This window comes from Aulostomus chinensis, chromosome 14 (assembly GCF_037954235.1).
Source record: "Aulostomus chinensis isolate RoL2024-O1b breed Wild chromosome 14, RoL_Achi_v1.0, whole genome shotgun sequence".
In the NCBI taxonomy this organism is placed as follows: Eukaryota; Metazoa; Chordata; class Actinopteri; order Syngnathiformes; family Aulostomidae; genus Aulostomus; species Aulostomus chinensis.
This window is the reverse complement of record NC_141333.1, coordinates 25087-46201: the sequence shown is the minus strand read 5'-3', so window position 1 is coordinate 46201 and position 21115 is coordinate 25087. Positions and strand designations below refer to the sequence as shown.

The 21115-nt window shown below is 44.6% G+C and overlaps 1 protein-coding gene across 3 annotated transcripts; it reads left to right on the top strand.

Annotated features, from left to right (window-relative positions):
• The first annotated feature begins 229 nt into the window (after window positions 1-229).
• On the top strand, window positions 230-18807 carry trmt13 (tRNA methyltransferase 13). Of its 3 annotated transcripts, none has more exons than XM_086224443.1 (11): window positions 230-357; window positions 2600-2649; window positions 3007-3073; window positions 4127-4186; window positions 5795-5864; window positions 5936-6042; window positions 9456-9641; window positions 11902-11974; window positions 12046-12117; window positions 13332-13671; window positions 18538-18807. In XM_086224443.1, the coding sequence occupies exons 1-11, from the start codon at window positions 247-249 to the stop codon at window positions 18710-18712; spliced, it is 1311 nt and encodes a 436-aa protein (XP_086080569.1). In that variant the 5' UTR covers window positions 230-246; the 3' UTR covers window positions 18713-18807. The 3 variants fall into 3 exon arrangements, with proteins under 3 accessions (XP_086080569.1, XP_086080571.1, XP_086080570.1); XM_086224444.1 differs by lacking the exon at window positions 230-357 and adding an exon at window positions 2424-2489; XM_086224445.1 differs by lacking the exon at window positions 18538-18807 and having other exon boundaries at window positions 12046-12127; window positions 13332-13548.
• The last annotated feature ends 2308 nt before the right edge of the window (window positions 18808-21115 follow it).

Here is a 21115-nt window from a genome sequence, read left to right as displayed (position 1 = left end):
TACTTCAACTTCTACAATTTCCCTTTTTGAAATTTTCACTCTTGTTCAACATCAAGGTATCATGTTTTTTTTTAATCAGAAAAAATTCCATTATAAACTGATTAAAATCATTATCAAAATCAATTCAAAATGTTGTTCTTGGTTTATTTTAACATTTAAAAGAAAGAGGAGCTCAACCATCAGTGAAGACGAAATGTACAAGTTTCCCACAGTCAATCGGGCACTAAATGCAGCACAGTGGACAACATGGCTGCGCCCCTTCACGGTAGATGCAGCTTCTTCGTGGAGAAAAAGAACCGTTTCTGTAAAATGATCGTGGCCAAAGGGAAAAAGTTCTGTGGAGAACATGCAACTATGGTGAGTTCATAGTCACTGCTGAAGCGTCGTAACAGACAGGTAGAAGATGTGATCGAGTAAATCCAACATGTCAGATACAGTGAAGATACTGTGCTGCCTGTAGGCAGCGCTGCTCAGCCCTGAATAATTGGAAAGGAAGGAACGTCACACTGACCAGGGTCGACCACGTTGCTCTCAGGAATTTGTAAAATAAGATTGTACGTAAATATTTGGTTCTCCACGGACGCTCTGACCCATGTATTCATATAAAGATATTCTTGGTATGTATGACATGGACTGCCACTGTCAACTGGTATTTAAAGTTCATTGTCTTCATGTCGCAAGCTGACATTAGATATGTTAACATCAGTTGAAGGGCAGCAGGGTGGAGCAGTGGTCGTCACTGTGGCCCCCCAGCAAGAAGGTTGTGGGTGGAGCCCCGGCTGCAGCACGGGGTCTTTCTGGGTGAGTCTCCATGTTCTCCCTGTTCCTGCTGGGTTCTCTCTGGTACTCCAGCTTCCTCCACAGTCCAAAGACATCAAGAGGGACCAGGTTAATCCAGACTCTAAATTGACCGTAGGCGTGGCTGGGAGAGCCAATGGTTGTCTGTCTCTATGTGTTGGCCCTGCCATGGACTGGTGACCTGTCCAGGGGGAAGGCTGCTGGGATAGGCTCCACCCCCACCACCCTCAACAGGAGAAGAGGGGGAACATGGAGGGAGGGAGGGATGGATGGAAGGGTGATGGAATTCTTTCAATTATTCAGTTTCAGACTGAAAAATAGATGTCAAACTTACACCCTGTTGATAAAACTGTTTGCGTGTTACTCATCCACGATGGCACATGGAGTCTGTGCTTGGAGACTCCATCTTTGTTGGGCTGCCCTGATGCTGGTGTATGGGAACTAGCCATGGGGTGAGCTCGGAGATGCTGGAGGCAGTGTATATACTGCACAGTCACATTTCAGCTTTTCCACTCACTCAGTCAGTAAATTTTCAGAGCTGTGTTAGGGCTTACCAACCTTGTCGTCAAGAAAAAAACACCAACCTTAAACAACATGAAATTAAATTTGATAGGTGAATACGGCTCAACCGATTAGTCAGGTCACTGCTTTGAAAGGCAGATTATAGTCTGCCTCAGATCAGTCTGCACTGATTAGATGCCTGAGTTAAACCTTTATTTCTCCTAATGACATGCGTCGAGTCTGGCTTGGGTTCACTGAGAAATTGCGTGATTTATCCAGCAGAGGGCACTTGGACTCCAATCCGAATGACCCAGGAGCACCTCTCAGTGACACATATATTGCACACGCTTTAATGACACAATGGGGACTGGACAGATCTTAACAATTTGTCTTCTAAGTAAGTTTACAGCTGGCGGTTAGTTTGTGGGGCTCTCCCTGCCTCCCCTCCCATGAACCAGTCTACCATCCAGTCCCCCATCAAGCTGGCTTGCTCTCCCTGCCTCCCCTTCCATGAACCAGTCTACCATCCAGTCCCCCATCAAGCTGGCTTGCTCTCCCTGCCTCCCCTCCCATGAACCAGTCTACCATCCAGTCCCCCATCAAGCTGGCTTGCTCTCCCTGCCTCCCCTCCCATGAACCAGTCTACCATCCAGTCCCCCATCAAGCTGGCTTGCTCTCCCTGCCTCCCCTCCCATGAACCAGTCTACCATCCAGTCCCCCATCAAGCTGGCTTGCTCTCCCTGCCTCCCCTCCCATGAACCAGTCTACCATCCAGTCCCCCATCAAGCTGGCTTGCTCTCCCTGCCTCCCCTCCCATGAACCAGTCTACCATCCAGTCCCCCATCAAGCTGGCTTGCTCTCCCTGCCTCCCCTCCCATGAACCAGTCTACCATCCAGTCCCCCATCAAGCTGGCTTGCTCTCCCTGCCTCCCCTTCCAGAAGCTTCCTTCTTCAGCTGTTATTAACATTTCCATGTTTCCTCCATTCTGTGTTATAAACTGTTTTCTTGTCTGTACCAACATCTCCTGCACGTCTGTCCCTCCTGGTGAGGGATCCTCCTCCCCTCCTCACCCTGAGGTTTCTCCCATTTTTCCCTGTTAAAGGTTTTCTATGGAGTTTCTCCTCAGTCGATGTGAGGCTCTGAGGGCAGAGGATGTTGTTATGATGCCATGAAGCCTGGAGACAAACTGGTGGGGAAAACAGGCCACAAAGAAACCTGCCTTACCTTGCCTTGCCTTCAGATATGTGGCATCTGTTCATCTCTTTGATGACGCAAGTGACAAATCATCTTCTGTTTCAGGAAGAAGGTGGTGGCAGCAGGAGGGTAACTTGTCCACTCGACCCCAGACAGTGAGTCCTCCGCCAGCGCTTAGCAATTTATTGTCAATCTGAGTGTTGTGTGTCCGTGGGTGTCACACACAGTTTTGTAACTCAACCACGTTAGCATCATCACTGACACATGTTGCATGGTTGGTGATGGTGAGTGTGACATTACAAAAGAGTTGATGGTATTTGAGATACTGCAGCTGGAAACTTTTGTACTCATTTTAAACATGCAAGACGATAAGGAGCTGCAGTTCAGGCAATTTTAACAAACATTTGAATGCAACTGAATACAAATTATCCCTGGAGATCCCCCGACCCTGCTTTTTAGAACCCATGCAGTAGATTTTGTGGTTTGTCTTACCCGTATATGTTTCTATCCAGCACCGTTAATGAAGACAAATTGGAAAAACATCTGAAGAAATGTAACTCCAGAGAGAAACCCAAACCTGTGAGTTTTTCCAGCAGCTCATTTTCAGTGCATCATTGTTGTTGGAGTTCCCCCTTCAGTTTATTGAAGCACAAACATGTTACTGAAAGTGAGACAATAACGTGTGCAGCCTTTATAATAAATAACAGAAATGAGAGTAGGGCACAAATAAATCAACATAGCAGACACCTCTTTGGGACTAAACAGAATTTGGCAATCAAAACTTCAATCCAATCACTGTCTATTTCTTGTCTTGACTGTACACAATTGCAAAGACTTGACCATATTAAACACCTTGGCCTATGGCTTGATTCTGAACTCTCTTTTAAATGTCATGTTGATTACATCTCAAGAAAGATTAACTTCAGTGCTGGTGTCCTGTATTGTAATAGAAGATGTTGGACGTTTTCAATTAGAAAAAAACTTGTTCTTCAACTCATACTTCCAATTATGGATTATACTGACATTGTTTATCAGACCGCACCTAACGTCAATCTTCTTCCACTTAATACAATTTATAATCGTTTATGCAGATTTGCTCTTGGCTGTCCATACACTACTCATCATTGCATCATGTATGAAACTCTTAATTTACCATCTCCTTCAGTAAGATGACAGCAGCACTGGTTAGGGTTTATTTTCAAATGCGTTTACTCGGATTATCCACTTTATTTAAAAGAATATCTGAATCATTTCACCTCTAGACACCAACTGAGACATTGTTCACAAGTTTTTTTGTTGTTGTTCCATCTGCATCTAAATCAGTCTTCAAAAAATCCTTTATGTTCAAAGCTCCTTCTGATTGGAACAACCTACCTCTGTTATGGACCCCCTTGAAAACGAGATGGTTCATCTCAAGGGTTTATTCCCAATAAAGAATTTCTACCACATGAAAAGGACTATAGATAGTAGTAACCTAAGGGAATGAAAAGAAAAGAAAGAAATTTGAGAAGCTCTGTTATAGCTGTGGTTGTCATTGTCCCATCTTCATCAAACCTGAATTTGAAATTGATGTTTTGCAGAAGAACCGTGACAGCTAACTGAAATGTATGGTTTAATGTTTTTGGGCCGCAGGTTTACTATGTGGAAGATATAAATGCTGGATCAACTGATGGAGACGAGACGCTCCAACAGGTATCATCTTGTATTTATAATGATGAAATTAATCAAAATTTGTATTTAATGAATTACCTATTTTGTAATGATTAATCATAATTCAGCACACATCAATCTGTGCACAATCACAATTTAAAACATTTCAAATATATTTCTGGTGACAGTGAGAATAAATCAATAAATGTCCATGGGGTCAAAGCTGTAGACTGAGATAAACTTGTTGCTGCTGCAGTCTCAGGCTGACAGTTTCATGACCACTAGTAGATAGATGTTGATGCTAGTACTACTAGTCCCAGTACTACTAGTGGTAGTACTACTAGTACCAGTACTTCTAGTGATAGGAGGTGTCAGCCTGAGGCTCTGCAGGTCTGCAGTCTCCTTCTCCAGCAGCATCAGTCAAGGATCTGGGAGGTGTACTAGTATTATTAGTAAATGGTAAATGGACTCAATTTTATAGAGCGCTTTTCTACCTCAGGAGCACTCCAAGCTCTTCACAGTGTCGTCTCATTCACCCGTTCACTCACTCACTGATGAGTGGAGCTGCCATGCAAGGCACCAACCTGCTCATCAGGAGCAAGTATGGGTTCAGTATCTTGCTCAAGGACACTTGGACATGGTCACCGGGGTCGGGGATCGAACCAGCGATCCTTTGGTTGCTAGACGGCCACTCTACCCCGGAGCCATGCCGCCCAAGTACCAGTACTACAAGTGGTAGTACTACTAGTACCAGTACTACTAGTGGTCGGAGGTGTCAGCCTGAGGATCTGCAGGTCTGCAGCCTCCTCCTCCAGCAGCATCAGTCAAGGATCTGGAAGGTGTACTCGTATTATTAGTACCAGTACTACTAGTGGTAGTACTACTAGTACCAGTACTTCTAGTGGTAGGAGGTGTCAGCCTGAGGCTCTGCAGGTCTGCAGCCTCCTCCTCCAGCAACATCAGTCAAGGATCTGGGAGGTGAGAAGCACCAAGACTCAGAGGAAGAAGTCCCATTTGTGACCTGCAGCTGTGAGACAGGAAGGAGGACAGGAGGAGAGAGAAGCCCAGTGCATCATGGGAGATCCCTGCTACTGTGCTCGTTTTTTTGTCAAATATACTATGAATGCACAACATACAGCACAGATGAAATTTCAGTCCTCTCAGACCCACGGTGCAAACAGGAAAAAAACAAAGTATTTTCAATAGTTTGTGATAACACAAATGGAATTCATTCATCCATTTATCCATCTAAGCCATGTGTAAGATTAATAGCTTTACGAATGGTTTTCCCTAGGAGTCAATATATTCTAATCTTTAACTCAGAGTGTAAAACATTGATTTGCTGATGCTGATACAGGAAAATATGTGAACAACGGCAGTACTGCACTTCTCCCCACTTCAGGTATTATATGTTTATAAAATCCATGTCAGAGATAGCTATCATCCAGGCACAATTCCTGGTGATGCTGTGATGATGTCATGACCAAAACGTGAGAGTAGGGATGATGTATTGACCTTAGATGTTATGACTGTGTAATATCATCACCCAGATGTGATGACTTTCCTTCATTTGAGACAAGTTGCTTTATAGTTGTTTGAACAAACTATCAAATAATAATGCTAATAATAATATCACATTTGTGTCTACAGGTGAGTCTGTCTGAACTCAGCAGGAGTCAGTTACAATATCTTGTGGACAAACTGAAGACTGTGTCAATAGGTGAGTTTGTCTGTCTGTCTGTCTTTCTTTTGTCTGACTTTCTGTTGATCATGTCCATGTGGTTGTTGTAGGACTTCAGTGTGACCTAGAGGACAGCTTCCTGTCTCACCCTGTTCTCCAGGAGGAACTCAATAACCCAACAAATGGAGACTCTGCCCGGAAACACCTGACACAGCAGGTAAAGCTCTACTGAGAGTGTGGTTTTCACTTGCATCGATCGCATTAATAGTCACCACTTGCTAGCCTATTTTGATGCACAGAACCCCATAACACAACACTTTGAGTTGAACTTTCCATTTAAAACTGACGTATTCTTTTCCATGTTAGTCCTACCTTAACGCCCATCTGCTCTCAGTTTTTTTTTGTTTTTTTGTTTGTTTGTTTACAAGCTGCAAGCGGCTGCATCTCGCGTGTGTGACGAGTGGTGCCTTCAGTTCTGGTTTTCCACAAACTACGGCATGGCCAAAGGGTCAAAAAGCACCGTGCGCGTTCATCACGATAAAAAATTATCAGTGATAAAGGGATGTTGGGATAACTAGTTAATAACGCATAAACACTGACAACTACAGTTAAAACATGTCCTTCATTGAGAAGTTCTTCTTCACACTTAATTTGATGGCATAGCAGCTTCTACTCTAACCTCTGTAGGCGCTGCTAATTGGTGGCTTGGACACAAGCACATAGCTTGAAGCAATGTAAGGTGGTTTTTTGCGATCTTGTGAATCATGACAGACAGAGGCGACTTTGAAAGGCAAAAGTAGTGGTAAGGCGGGTGGAAGTGCGGTGATGGATGCCTTCACAACACTGAAAAAAATGCTGCACAAAGACGTGATGTTTCTATGACAACAGTATCTTTATCAGTATAGACCAGTGTGGATGTTTTGCTTCTTATCACCCTATCTATTTGTAAGTTACATTATGTTTATTTCTCCACCACGAGCATCAACCAAATGGTGTTTGCCATCATACATGATGTGGTGAGACAAGAGTGCAAATGTAAGTATGAAGTCTTACTGTCCAACAAAGCCACCCTGGAAATTTCACCCAGGGGAACCCTAAATAATCAAAATATTTAAGGACACATAGGTTCAATCAGTTAATAAAACAGCAGTAAATTACCATTTAAGAAAAACAAACGTATAACTCACCTTACACTTCATTCGTTCATTTATTTAAAAGTCTTTCAATATCCAGTTATCCAACCTGCACAGAGGTCAGATGAGGCTCTACGTGGCCATACACCACATGGAGACACCGTGGAGGGCCACACAAACAGCGTGGATGGCATGCTGTAGCTTCCATACGCCAAACGGCAGCAACAGCAGTGGGAAACAATTTCACCAATTTCCCGGAAGGGATTAATAAAGGATTTCTGACTCTGATTCTGAAACAAACAGCATGGAGACAAAACAGCCTAGATAAAACAACAGCTGGCCAGTTCACTAACAGCAGCAGGCAAGGACTGTTGCTTTTGCTTCCTCTTGACCGTCAGCTGACCGGATGCACACACACACACGCACGCACACACACACACACACACACACACACACACACACAAGGAGGAAACAGGCATGCAAGAGAGCTTCAGTGGCCACCAGGATTTACCTATGGTATGACAATTAGCCATCTGAACACTCATCCCAATGCTACAAAGGGGAAATGAGAGGGACGAAACTTACCACACCATCAAAGAACATAGCATACACAGCGAGCAAAGCAGCCACAGCCTGCCACTGCCAAGACAACCCCCCGACCTGGAAGTATGGTGAGAGAAAACAGTGAAAGAGGGAGAGAAAGAAAGACACCGCTATTATACCTGACCGGTAATTACTATCAGCTCAGCCCGACACAGCAAGAGGGAGTGAAAGCGAAAGGAATTGTCAGAAGAGAAACAATGTCCTGACTGCCACAGTAACATGAACGGGTTTAAAAATGACGCCACTGAAACAGCTGTTGAGCTACGCAGTTTTGTGTACATGTAATGATCCGTTGGAGATGTCAATGAACTGATCAAAATAACTCTCCATCTATATTCAGTGTTGATCTGCTCTCACATCCTGACTTTTCTTTATCTTTCATGATCTTTTCATCAGATATATTTAGTTCAGAATACACATGTGGAAAAACATGTTACCCCTCCCTCTGGTTGCCAGGGAGACCCTAATGATTGGTTACCTTTAAAAAAGGAATAGTAATAAAACTAGCACCATTCTGAAAAGTTCAGAAATTTTCAACTAAAATGGTAAATGGACTCAATTTTATATAACGCTTTTCTAGCTTAGCGGCACTCAAAGCTCTTTACAGTGTCGTCTCATTCACCCGTTCACTCACACACTGATGGTGGAGCTGCCATGCAAGGCACCAACCTACTCATCAGGAGCAGTTATGGGTCCACTATCTTGCTCAAGGACACTTGGACATGGTCACCGGGGTCCAGGATCGAACCAGCGACCCTTCGGTTGCTAGACGGCCACTCTACCCCTGAGCCACGCCGCCCACTACAAACCCTTGGGGTGGCCAAATAAAAAAAAAAACAGCTGGTTCGGCGTTGGTCATTTTTCTCTACTTCAGTAACAAGCATTTAGAGGTTCGGCATCTCTTTGAAGGTCAACTATACACGGTTATTGGGGTAGTAGAGTTCAATCTAGTGTTCCTTTTGTTTCTAGATTGCCACCTGAATTTTGAACCAAATTGACCCCATGAAAAAAAGACTCTGGCACTCCAAAAAAAAATTTATGTGGACGCAAAACTAAGTCCTCTACTGTCCTTGGGTGCTGGGTATTTCACCCTTAAAGGAATCTGCTGCTGTCCCCTGTCGGGCTAGGCCACAGGACCTCAGTCAACCTCAGCCCAGCATGTTCCTTGATGGTTGGAGCTGGGAACCACAAACAGGCAGGAGACCAATGAGTAGAATCAAGAGAATTTATTTGCACAATGCAAGATGAATCCATGTCTATCAGTCCCTGGCCACAACAGAGTGTGTGTCAGTTCATGAAGTCTGACAAAGACGCGATTCTGTCCCTGACCCGGTGTTTTATAGATAGATAAACAATGTTTCAAATGTAGGTGGGTCGTCTTCTCTGCAGGGTGGTTCCCTCTTCTGATTGGTTGGTCATGTCCTTATACTCTAATATTGCTGAGATGATATGTGGAGAAGCATAATTATCTGGCACAAACACACACACACTTCCCTACATCTGCGTCTTTATCTGTTGAAGGGCAAGAGTGCACAACAGTTATAAGTCACGTCAACTCTGCACGCAATGCAGACTGGTAGTACCTGTCTGCAATAGCTCATCCCTATGTGATCTGTCCTTGACTGTTGACAACAACTGCTTGAGATAAAAAGCATAGACACTCATTACTGTATTCCTAAACATTTTTTGTCTGCACCAGAAGAGAGAAGAAGAGAAATTAAGATACAAGCATGAGACAGCATATGAAAATATTAATTTCTAACATCTCTGAGCATTTAAAAATTGCACTAGCCATCCTGACCCTGGCCCTATTTGTTGAACGTTTCTGTCTCACACCTTTTCTATGAAATGTACTCTGCAGTGTTGTCATTTTTAACTTGTCAAGTATCTGTAGTCCTCTATCCTAGGTCACCTAGAGGCGCTTGGGCTGCTGGGACGTGGGCGTTGCTTTGTGGAGTTTGGAGCGGGCCGAGGGAAACTCTCTCACTGGATCCATGAGGCTCTGAAGACCTGTGAGCCCCCATCAACCTGCGAGTGCCTGCAGCTGCTGTTGGTTGAGCGCAGCAGCACCCGCTTCAAGGCATGATTTGAACTTGGATGAATGTCTATATTGCAAGGATATTTGTCTACTCTGCACATCTGAAACACCAGGAACTGAATCATTCTGACTGGTAGGGAAGAAGACTTGATGATGAGTATAAAAGATGATTTGTTGGTAACTTACCCATAATTTAAAAAAAAGAAAAGAAATTAAAGCTGCAAGCAGCGTTGTTAGGGCCTGAGCCCCTGCGCGGCCTGTGGCCGCATCCTTGACACCGGCCTGAATCCAACGGTGTCTTGGTCCAGTGTGGAGGCCTTGTAGTTTAGGAGATAGAAGCCTGAGTCTGATCAGAGAGTGAGAGCAGAGCTGAGAGCTGGCCCTTTAAGAACCCCTCCCCCACTGCTCTGTCTCTGATCTGTGCTAGAGTGAGAGCAGAGCTGAGAGCTGGCCCTTTAAGAACCCCTCCCCCACTGCTCTGTCTCTGATCTGTGCTAGAGTGAGAGCAGAGCTGAGAGCTGGCCCTTTAAGAACCCCTCCCCCACTGCTCTGTCTCTGATCTGTTCTAGAGTGAGAGCAGAGCTGAGAGCTGGCCCTTTAAGAACCCCTCCCCCACTGCTCTGTCTTTGATCTGTTCTAGAGTGAGAGCAGAGCTGAGAGCTGGCCCTTTAAGAACCCCTCCCCCACTGCTCTGTCTTTGATCTGTGCTAGAGTGGAGAGCAGAGCTGAGAGCTGGCCCTTTAAGAACCCCTCCCCCACTGCTCTGTCTCTGATCTGTGCTAGAGTGAGAGCAGAGCTGAGAGCTGGCCCTTTAAGAACCCCTCCCCCACTGCTCTGTCTTTGATCTGTGCTAGAGTGAGAGCAGAGCTGAGAGCTGGCCCTTGAAGAACCCCTCCCCCACTGCTCTGTCTCTGATCTGTGCTAGAGTGAGAGCAGAGCTGAGAGCTGGCCCTTTAAGAACCCCTCCCCCACTGCTCTGTCTTTGATCTGTGCTAGAGTGAGAGCAGAGCTGAGAGCTGGCCCTTGAAGAACCCCTCCCCCACTGCTCTCTGCTGTCTGTGTCAGAGTGGAGAGAGAGGAGGATTGTGACATTTGTAGTGTGTCAAAATCAAATAGCTCTGCATATGTTGGGCAAAATTGGAACATGATACCATATTTTTGTAGGGATTTTTGTCAGGAATACAGTGGTGTGTATTTTGAGGCTGTGGGACATTTAGTTGACATGTGAGAAGCGAGTGTTTGAGAGTATGTAGCATGAGAGCAGACAGGTGCCCCATTGGTTTCCATTGAAAGGTGAAAAGTGTAAAAAGTGTCTCCCCCACTTTGAGGGATTATAAAACCCAAACCGTTTACGCTATATAAAAAATTTTAATAACTTTTGATCAGCAGAGGTTGGAGAGTTATGTATGAAGTTTTGGAAGCGATACCATGAACACCTTAGGAGGAGATAGCGTTTGTTTGGGGCGCAAAATTGTCCGAAATTAGACATTCGTGTCCAAATTGTGGACATCCTGTTAGAGTTAGGTCAGGGGTGTGAGTGTATGATTTGTCCGTCTTGATGAGACGAATAAAAAGGTGTTGGTCCCATGTCTGTAGGACATTCCTACAGGCTGTGGCGTGGTTTTATGTGTATCTAGATGGCGCTATTGAGTAGAGCACTTCTTATTTTTTTAATTGTCGTATTTTTCGCCGCACCCGATGTGTGTACCAAATTTGGTGAGTTTTCGAGCTTGTTTAGGGGGTCAAATTAACTTTTGAAGTGGCGAGTGTGTGGAGCAAGCATAATAGGGCCCTTCAGGCTCAGGCCCTAACAAGAAAACAAGGCAAATTCTGATTTGTGAATTCAGGCTTTATGAACTTTATTTCTTATCTTTAAATGTTGGCAAAACCTAAACATCGATAGAAAAGACCAGGTGACCACAAGATCAAGTCCTGCTCCTCAGATAATGGAAGTATTAGCTGAAGGACTGGGTTCCAGCACCGATACCTAGAATGTGTCCATTATTGTCCATCTTAGAGGGCAGAGTTAGAACAGAGTTACTGAGAAGGGCAACCTTCATCCACCCACTCACACCCTTTTTTCTTAGCCTGAGCAGCAAAGACAGGGAGGCTTTGGGGAGGTAGGAAATAATTTCAACAGTGCTTCATATAAGTCAATCACATCTACATTATGAACAAGTATCAGATTATTTATTTATAAGGTTTTGGATGACAAAGATTTGCTAATTTGGTATTTGTCAGTCAGGCTGTGAAGTGTTCTCATCTCACATAAAGCAGGTCTCCCCTATACCCTTGTATCTAGGTGGATGGGAAACACCAGGATGCTGGTGCAGAGTTTGAGAGGTTGCAGGTCGACATACAGCACCTGGATTTAAGTAAGAGACGTGTGTGCATCCTCATGTGTGTATGATTGTGGGCCTGCCAAATAAATATCTGCCTTTTCCAGGTAAAGTCCCTCTGCTCAAACAGCATCTACCACTAGTTGGAGTTGGGAAGCATTTATGTGGAGCAGCGACAGGTGAGAGCAGGTGACCTTCTCAACACAAACTCGGATTTTACAGTTCCAGTCACAACAATGTTTGATGGATGTGGGACTGTAATTTATCTTCTCACTCGTTGCTGTGTTTAAATTTGCATGTTAGCTTGAGCCATATTGCTAACATTAATAGCTGTGCAAAAATTAGCCTCAGTGCTAACAATTGTTGCAGTGTTACTATTCACTGCTGAGGTCTAAGTTTACCTGCAATGCGAACACTAGGTCTAGTGCTAGTACTATCTTAAGCTGTAGTGCTACCTGGGCACACAATTGGCGAGTGCGTCATTTACTGCTGGACTACAATGTTTATCTTTTTTTTTTTGATAAGAATGGAATCTGATAGTGCTTGATCATATGGAAGTTTGATTGTGAATGCACCTGAGATGATTTGAGGACAGATTGTGATCTGAGGTGCCAACTCAACTTTGGAGGGATTCAGGGACCCACTCTGTCCTCATTGAGTGAAAGTGTGAATGCAAATGTGCGTCCAATCCTCAATGCCATAGATGTGGAAACTACTCAGGGTGGTAGCACTTTTTATTGGGGTGGCAGCAAGAGCCATTCATACATACTGGAAGTGATATTTGCAAAATGAAAGTTAAAGGTTGATGCTAGGTTTTGACACCCACTATTAACCCGTGAAGGTTGCCATGAAAATCACCTCCTGCCAGCCTTGACCAGAAATGCCGAGCATCTGCTTCTTTTTTCTATTGTTTCTGTGGTTTAACTCGCGTGCAAATGAGGTGATGGCCTGGCCTGCCACTGGAAATGATTCTGTAGACATTCATCAAAAGATGATGATCTAATGTTTGGTTCAGTGGGAGAGAGCACAATGGGATCTCAACATGGACATTATAGACATGTAAGTCTGTTAGGTGTAAATATATATGACAAAGTCCTACCAGATTGCAAACTGATCATAGAAAGTACATAATACCAGGTGTACAGAGGGCCTGTTTGAGTGGCAGATAGTGATTATAGATCAGATTTCTTATCTTTAAATGTTGGCAAAACCTAAACATCGATAGAAAAGGACCCTATTGTGCAACATTACTTCTTATTGGGTCCACAGCTTATTGAGAGCCAACTTGTTTTGCCATCACCTCATTTGAACATCATAAGGGTTGAGCTTATGGGAAAAAATGTTTTTTGGGATAAATATGTCAGTGCAATACTCCTTTTGTTTTTGTTATCAGATCTCACCCTGCGCTGCTTGTTGGAGACATCAGGATTACAAGAGGAACCACCAAGAAAACGTGTCAAACTCTCTGATGATCCAGGTGCAGAGGACTGTCCTGGTGTATCCTCTGGTCCTTATCCAGTCCTGGGCCTGGTAGTGGCACTGTGCTGTCATCATCGCTGTGAATGGCGTCACTATGTGGGTCAGCAGTTCTTCATGCAGCGAGGGCTTGGAGCTGCTGAGTTTGCAGCTTTCTGTCGAATGTCCAGCTGGGCTACATGTGGCTTTCGACCAACCAGTCAGAGAGCAGACAATGAAGAACATGAACCAGTAGAAGAAACTGATGCAGGGAATGGGCAAGTATTTGACCTACAACCTTTTTAACTATTTTCATGGGGGTTAGGTATAGGGCATTAAGGTTAGGGTTTTACTATATGTGGGTTGAAACTGGAGCAACAAAGAACTAACAGGAGTTACAATAAAAGGTGTATTTATTGTCATGAGGTTAATTGAATTTGAAAGTAGTGAGGATGATTTCCATGGTTCTAAACAAAGACAAATAGTTTGTAAGACATAAATTCAGCCTTTCGCTAATCCTCTTTGAGGCCCTATAAATATTTAATTCATAAATCAAATCACAGTAGTCAAATTCATAAATCATATTATTTAACAATTAGATCACATAATGCAAATTGTCATTAACCGTGATATCAATTAATTACATAAACAACTTAAACATACCATGGTCATGATAAAGTTAAAGAAAATACAACTTATTTTGAAGCTAAATCAAAAGAAAATTGAAACACAAACATCTTCATAGCTCAAGTGTTTGAAGAGGTTGTCACTTCCTGTCAGGCTCCATCCAGTATGTTAAGATTGATGTGCCTTCTGTCAAAACTACATTTGCTAGAGTCACGTGGGTGCAGCATCCAAGATGGCCGCAAGTTAGGGGAGCTCTCCTCCTTTCATGCTACTTTTTTGAGTTATTAATGTAAAAGTGCATAATTAAGTAACCCAACGCTAACCCCGAATACTTTAATCGATCAAACACAATATTTTTTGTCAAGAAAAGACTTAAAAGACATGGCGACATCGAAATATTTCAAAAGGTCTTCCCGCAGGTCTACCCGGAAAAGCCCGGAACATGAGGGTGACTAAATTTTCCTTAATGATTAACATGCTGGATAGTTTTGAAAAGCTATTTACATCAATATGAAAGATGAACGACACGCTGCGGAGCGTCGCAACTGACGTATTGTCTATCAAACAAGCAATGGTGGAGTTGAATAATACAGTGGCCGCCATGCAGGAGAGGCCAGGTGAGGCATCACATACCTGGAGGAGACGTCGGAGCGACTGCTGAGTGACAAGGGGAGGAAGGATAAGCTGATGGAGCAACTATGGAACCGAGTGCAAACCCTTGAAAACCACAACAGGCGAAATAATGTGAGGTTGGTGGGACTAAAAGAGACCTTTGGTACTAATGGGACACTGCGTAATTGGGTTAAGAAGATTCTTGCGGAGGGCCTCGGTATGGAAACAGACGGGAAGTTGGAGATGGGGGGCGCACAGACAACTGGCACCGATGCCGGATACAGACCAGCCCCCAAGACTGGTGCCGATGTGCTTTTTGAGGCAATCTGCGAGGGACAAGGTGATCAATGCAGGTAAGGAAAAGCGAGGATTTGTCTGGGGAGGATGTCGTCTGTCTGTGTTCCCGGACATGACCAGAGAGTTGGCGCAGAAGAGGAAAGCGTTCACACCGGTGAAGCGCAAATGACATGAGCTGGATATCTGATACACGCTGGCCTTCACTGCAACGCTTCACTTAAATGGAGAGGAAAATACGTGAGTTGCAACACTGTCGAGGCTGCGGAGTAAGTCATTAATGAGCAATGACCAGGCTGTACTGTGGACTAAGATGACGTGAGCAAGGTGAGCTGCTGTTTACACCCAATTTAAGAGTGTGCGTTTTGTACTGAACTGAATGGACCCCAGTGCAGGTCGAGGAGAGCCGTTTATTCAAACGAGCCGGTTACCAGGGGAGCGGCATTAATCCCACGGACCTTTTCCGGGTTACCCATTTTCTTTCCTTTTTAATTTTTATTTTCTTTTTTCCTCTTTCAACGGCGAGGAGCGCCCAGCACTCAGCACACTGGCTGCTTTAAAGCAGCTGGACAACTTTTGTTTCATTTTTATGTGTAAGTTCATTTTGCATTGTTACATTGTGGTTTGTGTTATTTGTTTTCAAAAATAGGCAGGTACAGGCAAATAAGTGACTACTATAAGGTACTGAAAATGACATTATCTATTGCAAATAGCTGCAGATAGACATTAAAAAACATTTTATCGTCCTCCTTCTTCCTTTTGTTTCCTTTTGACATCATTATTATCAATATTATTATTTATCTTTAATTTAGAAGGGTGAAAACACCTTAACCCTAACCCAGCAGATCAGTTAAATGTATTTCTTGGAACATAAATGGACGCAGTAGCCCTATTAAAAAGAGCAAGATAATATCATTTCTGAAAAATAATCAGGCAGACATTGTCATGATCCAGGAAACTCGCATGCAAGGTTTGGAGGGGGAGAAGTTTAAAGTGGGATGGGAGGGACATTTATTTCATAGTTCATTTTCAAACAAATGTAATGGTGTTATGATTCTGGTCCACAAGAATGTAAGTTTCATTTTACTAAAAGAAACTAGAGATGCGGAGGGAAGGATTACTACTACTACTCATCAGGAGCAATTACAGTTTCAATGTCTTGCTCAAGGACACTTTGACATGGTCACCGGGGTCGAGGATCGAACCAGCGACCCTTCCTTTAGCGACCATTCAATTCATTTAGTCCTCCTCTCATGAATAAGGACAGAGAGGAGAGAGGCCTCACATATGTTGAATAGAGATGTGGGGCTACTTGATATATGGAGGTTGACAAACCCAAATGTGAAGGATTTTACTTTTTTCTCCCACTGCCATAAAACCTATTCCAGAATAGAGCTTTTTGTAATAAGTACATCCCTAGCGGTCAGTGTGTCTGACTAATATAAAGACAATCTCCCTTACAGATCATGCACCAGTTGAGCTATTTATCAAGGCAATCTAAAATCTGAAAGGAGAGGTAGATGCAGACTAAATATTGGGTTATTGTCTGACTCTACTTTCAGAAAGAAAATAGAAGAGGACTCTAAAACCTTTTTTGAGATCAACATTGGTAGCACTGAAGAAATTAGTACTGCATGGGAAGCCTCAAAGGCATTTATCAGAGGAAAATTCATAGCACAATCCGCTATCAATAAAAGAGAGTCTTATCTGGATTAAAAACTTAAACACTTCTTGGACGGGAAATTCCAAGAATTCTTTAAGCGTAAAAATTCTTAATAAATATGTCTTACCAAGTATCATCCACCCTGATCAGGCAGGCTTCATGAAGAATAGGACTTCAACCGATAATGTCAGACTCCTGTTACACCTAATGTAGCGGAGCCAATCCCAAAATGTTCCTATAGCTGCCATTTCTTTGGATGCAGAGAAAGCCTTTGAAAGGGTGGAGTGGCAGTTTCTGTTCTCCACCCTAATCTCATTTTGGCTTCCACTCTAACTTCATCAAATGGGTAAAAATGCTGGATAAAGAACCCAAAGCAGAAGTGATGACACATGGAATAATCTCCCCCTTCTTTAATGTGACCCGAGGAACTAGACAGGGATTCTCATTGAGCCCGTTTCTATTCATTCTATTCTTAGAGGTCCTGGTAGTGTCTGTTAGGGCACATCCTGGAATAAGAGGAGTACGGGGAGGAGGCAATGAACATAAACTATTATTATATGCAGATGATTGTTTGGCAGTGGTATCTGAGCCTTTAAGTTCTCTGCCACATTTGATGGGTACAATCGTCCTTTTCAAAATTCTCAGGCTACTCCATCAGCTGGAGTAAACTTGAGGTGATGCCTCTCTCCAGGTCATGCATTTCATGTATGGAGAAGTTCAATTTTAGGTGGGTACGGGAGGGGATGAAGTATCTTGGCATCAAGCTTTCTGAGGATATAGACAAAATAATGGCACTAAACTTTAACCCCCTACTCCAGAAGATTAAAAACCAACCTTGATAAGTGGGGAAAACTAAAATTAATATAATAAAAGTGATAGCTGCCCCACAGTTTAATTATGTGGCAATGATGTTATCAATTAATATACCATCCACCACTTTTAGACAACTGGATGAAGTAATAAAACATTTTTTGTGGTGTGGAAGAAGACCGCAAATCAAACTGAGAAAGTTGTGTGCACATAAAGAGGAGGGAGGGCTGGGCCTCCCAGATCTCAGGTTGTACTATTTAGCTTTCGAGATGGCCCAAATAGCAAGATAGTGACAAATTGCAGAAAATGAAGCATCCTGATGGGAGGGAGGGGGCAACCCCGTGGGACAGGTTATGGGACTACTTAAAGGTAAATTACCCCCACTAGGATTCAGTTTTTGTATTTTTTGTTTTTAGATCTCATGGTATTGTATGCCGCAGTAACATGGAATATGTGGAAGCATATTGGGTATGTGTGTATGTGAGTGTGCATATGTGAGAGTATGAGTGCAGACTCACGCGCCTGTACTCATCTTCTTAGTTTTTTTTGCTGCCTGTCTTCTTTTTCTTGTTTAATTTATTTTATTTGAAGTGCTAAGTCTGTCATTAGAACTATTCCTTTGACGCATCTGTACATACTGCCCTTCTTTATGTGGAGTAAATTGTCGTGTAGCAAGCCAATGAAAAGTTCAATAAAAATTTGAATTAAAAAAGTAAGACTTGCTGCATCTTCCTTGCAATATTCTAGTGCATTTTGATTAAAGGCCGCGATCAGCGCCAGCATCAGTGGTATGGTTGCACCCCCCCCCCCCCCCGATGGAAATTAAGGTTAAAGAGGCTAGAGATGGGGTTCAGACAGGTCATTGGAACTTTTTGAATATTTAATTCATTGAAAAGAAAAAATGCAAGCACACAAAACTAAATGAAGCTGTTTGGAAACAATCGTGACAACTCTTTTTAGTAATTAATGAATGCATTTTAATTTATTTCCATATTAGTGTTTAGACTGACTTCTGTAAATTTCAGTTTAAATTATTTTGTGTTTATTGCACATAAATTGTAAGTAATATGCAGTGTAACTCATTGTGTGACATTTTTTTCAAATATTTTTGGTTTGATCATGATGTCTTCATCTGCAGGTTTCTGACAGCAGCTGAACGCAAGCAGATTGGTCGTCTCTGCAAACTGCTGATAGACCGTGGCAGAGTTGCCTTCCTGCAGACCAAAGGATTCAATGCAAAACTAACACATTACATCAGCAATCAGGTGACTTTGGAGAACATTCTTTTGACTGCTGTCCTTGAACTCCACTGAACAAAGAAAGGTCAGTCTGTAGTTATCCAGATAAAATGTATCTCTACAAGTTGTATACCATCATTTTCAAAAAGTAATGTGAAATTAAAAATAAAGCAGAGTATGTTTTTGACTTAAGTGTGTTTTTATTTTTTATAGCAACATGATTAAAAGGTATGAAAACATGCAAACACATGATTAACAGCAGATGTCACACAGAAGTGGGAGTGGGAGTGCACGGTCCTTCCTGGGTGTTGGGTTTACCACCCTAAGGTGGTGGGGGTTCCAAAAATTAGACTTAGTAGCCTTCAAAAATGACCTGGTACTTGCTGCGACATGTCGGCCGACACTTGGCTTTCTTCAGGCGGAGCCAGGTGAAAAAGGTAAGTCTTCGTCTTCGTCGTCCTCCGCTTCATCTGGTGGGTCCGGGTCGCGGGGGCAGCAGTCTCAGCAAGGAAGCCCAGACTGCCCTCTCCCCAGCCACTTCAACCAGCTCTTCCGGGAGGATCCCGAGGCGTTCCCAGGCCAGCCGAGAGATATAATCCCTCCACCGTGTCCTGGGTCGGCCTCGAGGCCTCCTCCCAGTTGGACATGCCTGGAAAACCTCCAGAGGGAGGCGCCCAGGAGGCATCCTCACCAGATGTTCGAACCACTTCAACTGGCTCCTCTCGACATGGAGGAGCAGCAGCTCTACTCTGAGTCCCTCCCGAATGACTGAGCTTCTCACCCTATCTCTAAGGGAGAGCCCAGCCACCCTGCGGAGGAAACTCATTTCGGCCGCTTGTATTCGCGATCTTGTTCTTTCGGTCATTACCCAAAGCTCATGACCACAGGTAAGGATTGGAACGTAGATTGACCGGTAAATCGAGAGCCTCGCCTTTTGGCTAAGCTCCCTCTTCACCACAACAGACTGGTTTAGCAACCGCAAGACTGCGGATGCCGCCCCAATCCGCCTGTCTCCCGCTCCATCTTACCCTCACTCGTGAACAAGACCCCGAGATACTTAAACTCCTCCGCCTGAGGTAAGACCTCCCCCCCGACCCGGAGTGGGCAAACCTCCCTTTTCCGGCTGAGGACCATGGCCTCAGACTTGGAGGTGCTGATTCTCATCCCAACCGCTTCACATTCGGCTGCAAACTGTCCCAGCAAGAGCTGGAGGTCGTGGCCCGATGGCGCTAAGAGGACTACGTCATCCGCAAACAGCAAAGACGACATCCTCCCGCCACCAAACTCAACCCCCTCCACCACCTGGCTGCGCCTAGAAATTCTGTCCATAAAAGTTATGAACAGAACCGGTGACAAAGGGCAGCCTTGGCGGAGTCCAACCCTCACTGGGAACAAGTCCGACTTACTACCGGCCACATGGACCAGACTCTCACTCCTCCGGTAGAGTGACCGAATGGCCCTTTGTAAAGGGCCATCCACCCCGTACTCCCGGAGTACCCCCCACAGTATGCTCCTGGGAACACGGTCGTAAGCCTTCTCCAAGTCCACAAAGCACATGTGGACTGGTTGGGCAAACTCCCATGCCCCCTCCAGCACCCTAGTGAGGGTGAAGAGCTGATCCATGGTTCCACGGCCAGGACGAAAACCACACTGCTCCTCCTCAATCTGAGGTTCGACTATCGCCCTGACCCTCCTCTCCAGTACCCTGGCGTAGACCTTACCAGGGAGGCTGAGAAGTGTGATCCCCCGATAGTTGGAACACACCCTCTGGTCCCCTTTCTTAAAGACGGGGACCACCACCCCGGTCTGCCACTCCAAAGGCACTTCCCCCCGATGTCCACGCAATGTTGCAGAGATGTGTCAGCCAAGACAGCCCCACTACATCCATAGTCTTGAGATACCCAGGGCGGATCTCATCCACCCCCGGGGCTCTGCCACCGCGGAGTTGTTTAACTGCCTCTGCGACTTCTGCCCCGGAGATTGGACAACCCCCCCCCCCCCCAAGCACTCCCCAGACTCTGTCTCCTCCACGGAGTACATGCTGGTGGGATTGAGGAGTTCCTCAAAGTATTCCTTCCACCGCCCAATTATCTCCCCAGTTGACGTCAGCAGCCTCCCACCCCCACTGTAAACAGTGTGGGCAAGTTGCCGCCTTCCCCCCCTGAGGCGACGGACGGTTTGCCAGAACCTTTTTGGAGCCGACCGATAGTCGTTCTCTTTGGCCTCACCGAACACTTCCCACGCCCGAGTTTTTGCTTTGGCGACCGCCACAGCTGCACACCGTTTGGCCTGCCGGTACCGGTCAGCTGCCTCTGGGGACCCACAGGCCAGCCATGCCCTGTAAGCCTCCTTCTTCAGCCTGACGGCTCCCCTCACCTCTGGTGTCCACCAGCGGGTTCGAGGATTACCCCCGCGGCCGGCCCCAGCAGCCTTGCGGCCACAGCTCACAGCAGCCGCCTCGACAATGGCAGAGTGGAA

Excerpts from the sequence above, each read along its gene's own strand:
- trmt13 (XM_086224443.1), top strand. The coding sequence starts at position 247 with ATGGCTGCGCCCCTTCACGGTAGATGCAGCTTCTTCGTGGAGAAAAAG. Across the intron at positions 3,074-4,126 it reads CCAGAGAGAAACCCAAACCT|GTTTACTATGTGGAAGATAT; the intron begins GTGAGTTTTTCC and ends TTTGGGCCGCAG. Across the intron at positions 13,672-18,537 it reads GAAACTGATGCAGGGAATGG|GTTTCTGACAGCAGCTGAAC; the intron begins GCAAGTATTTGA and ends CTTCATCTGCAG.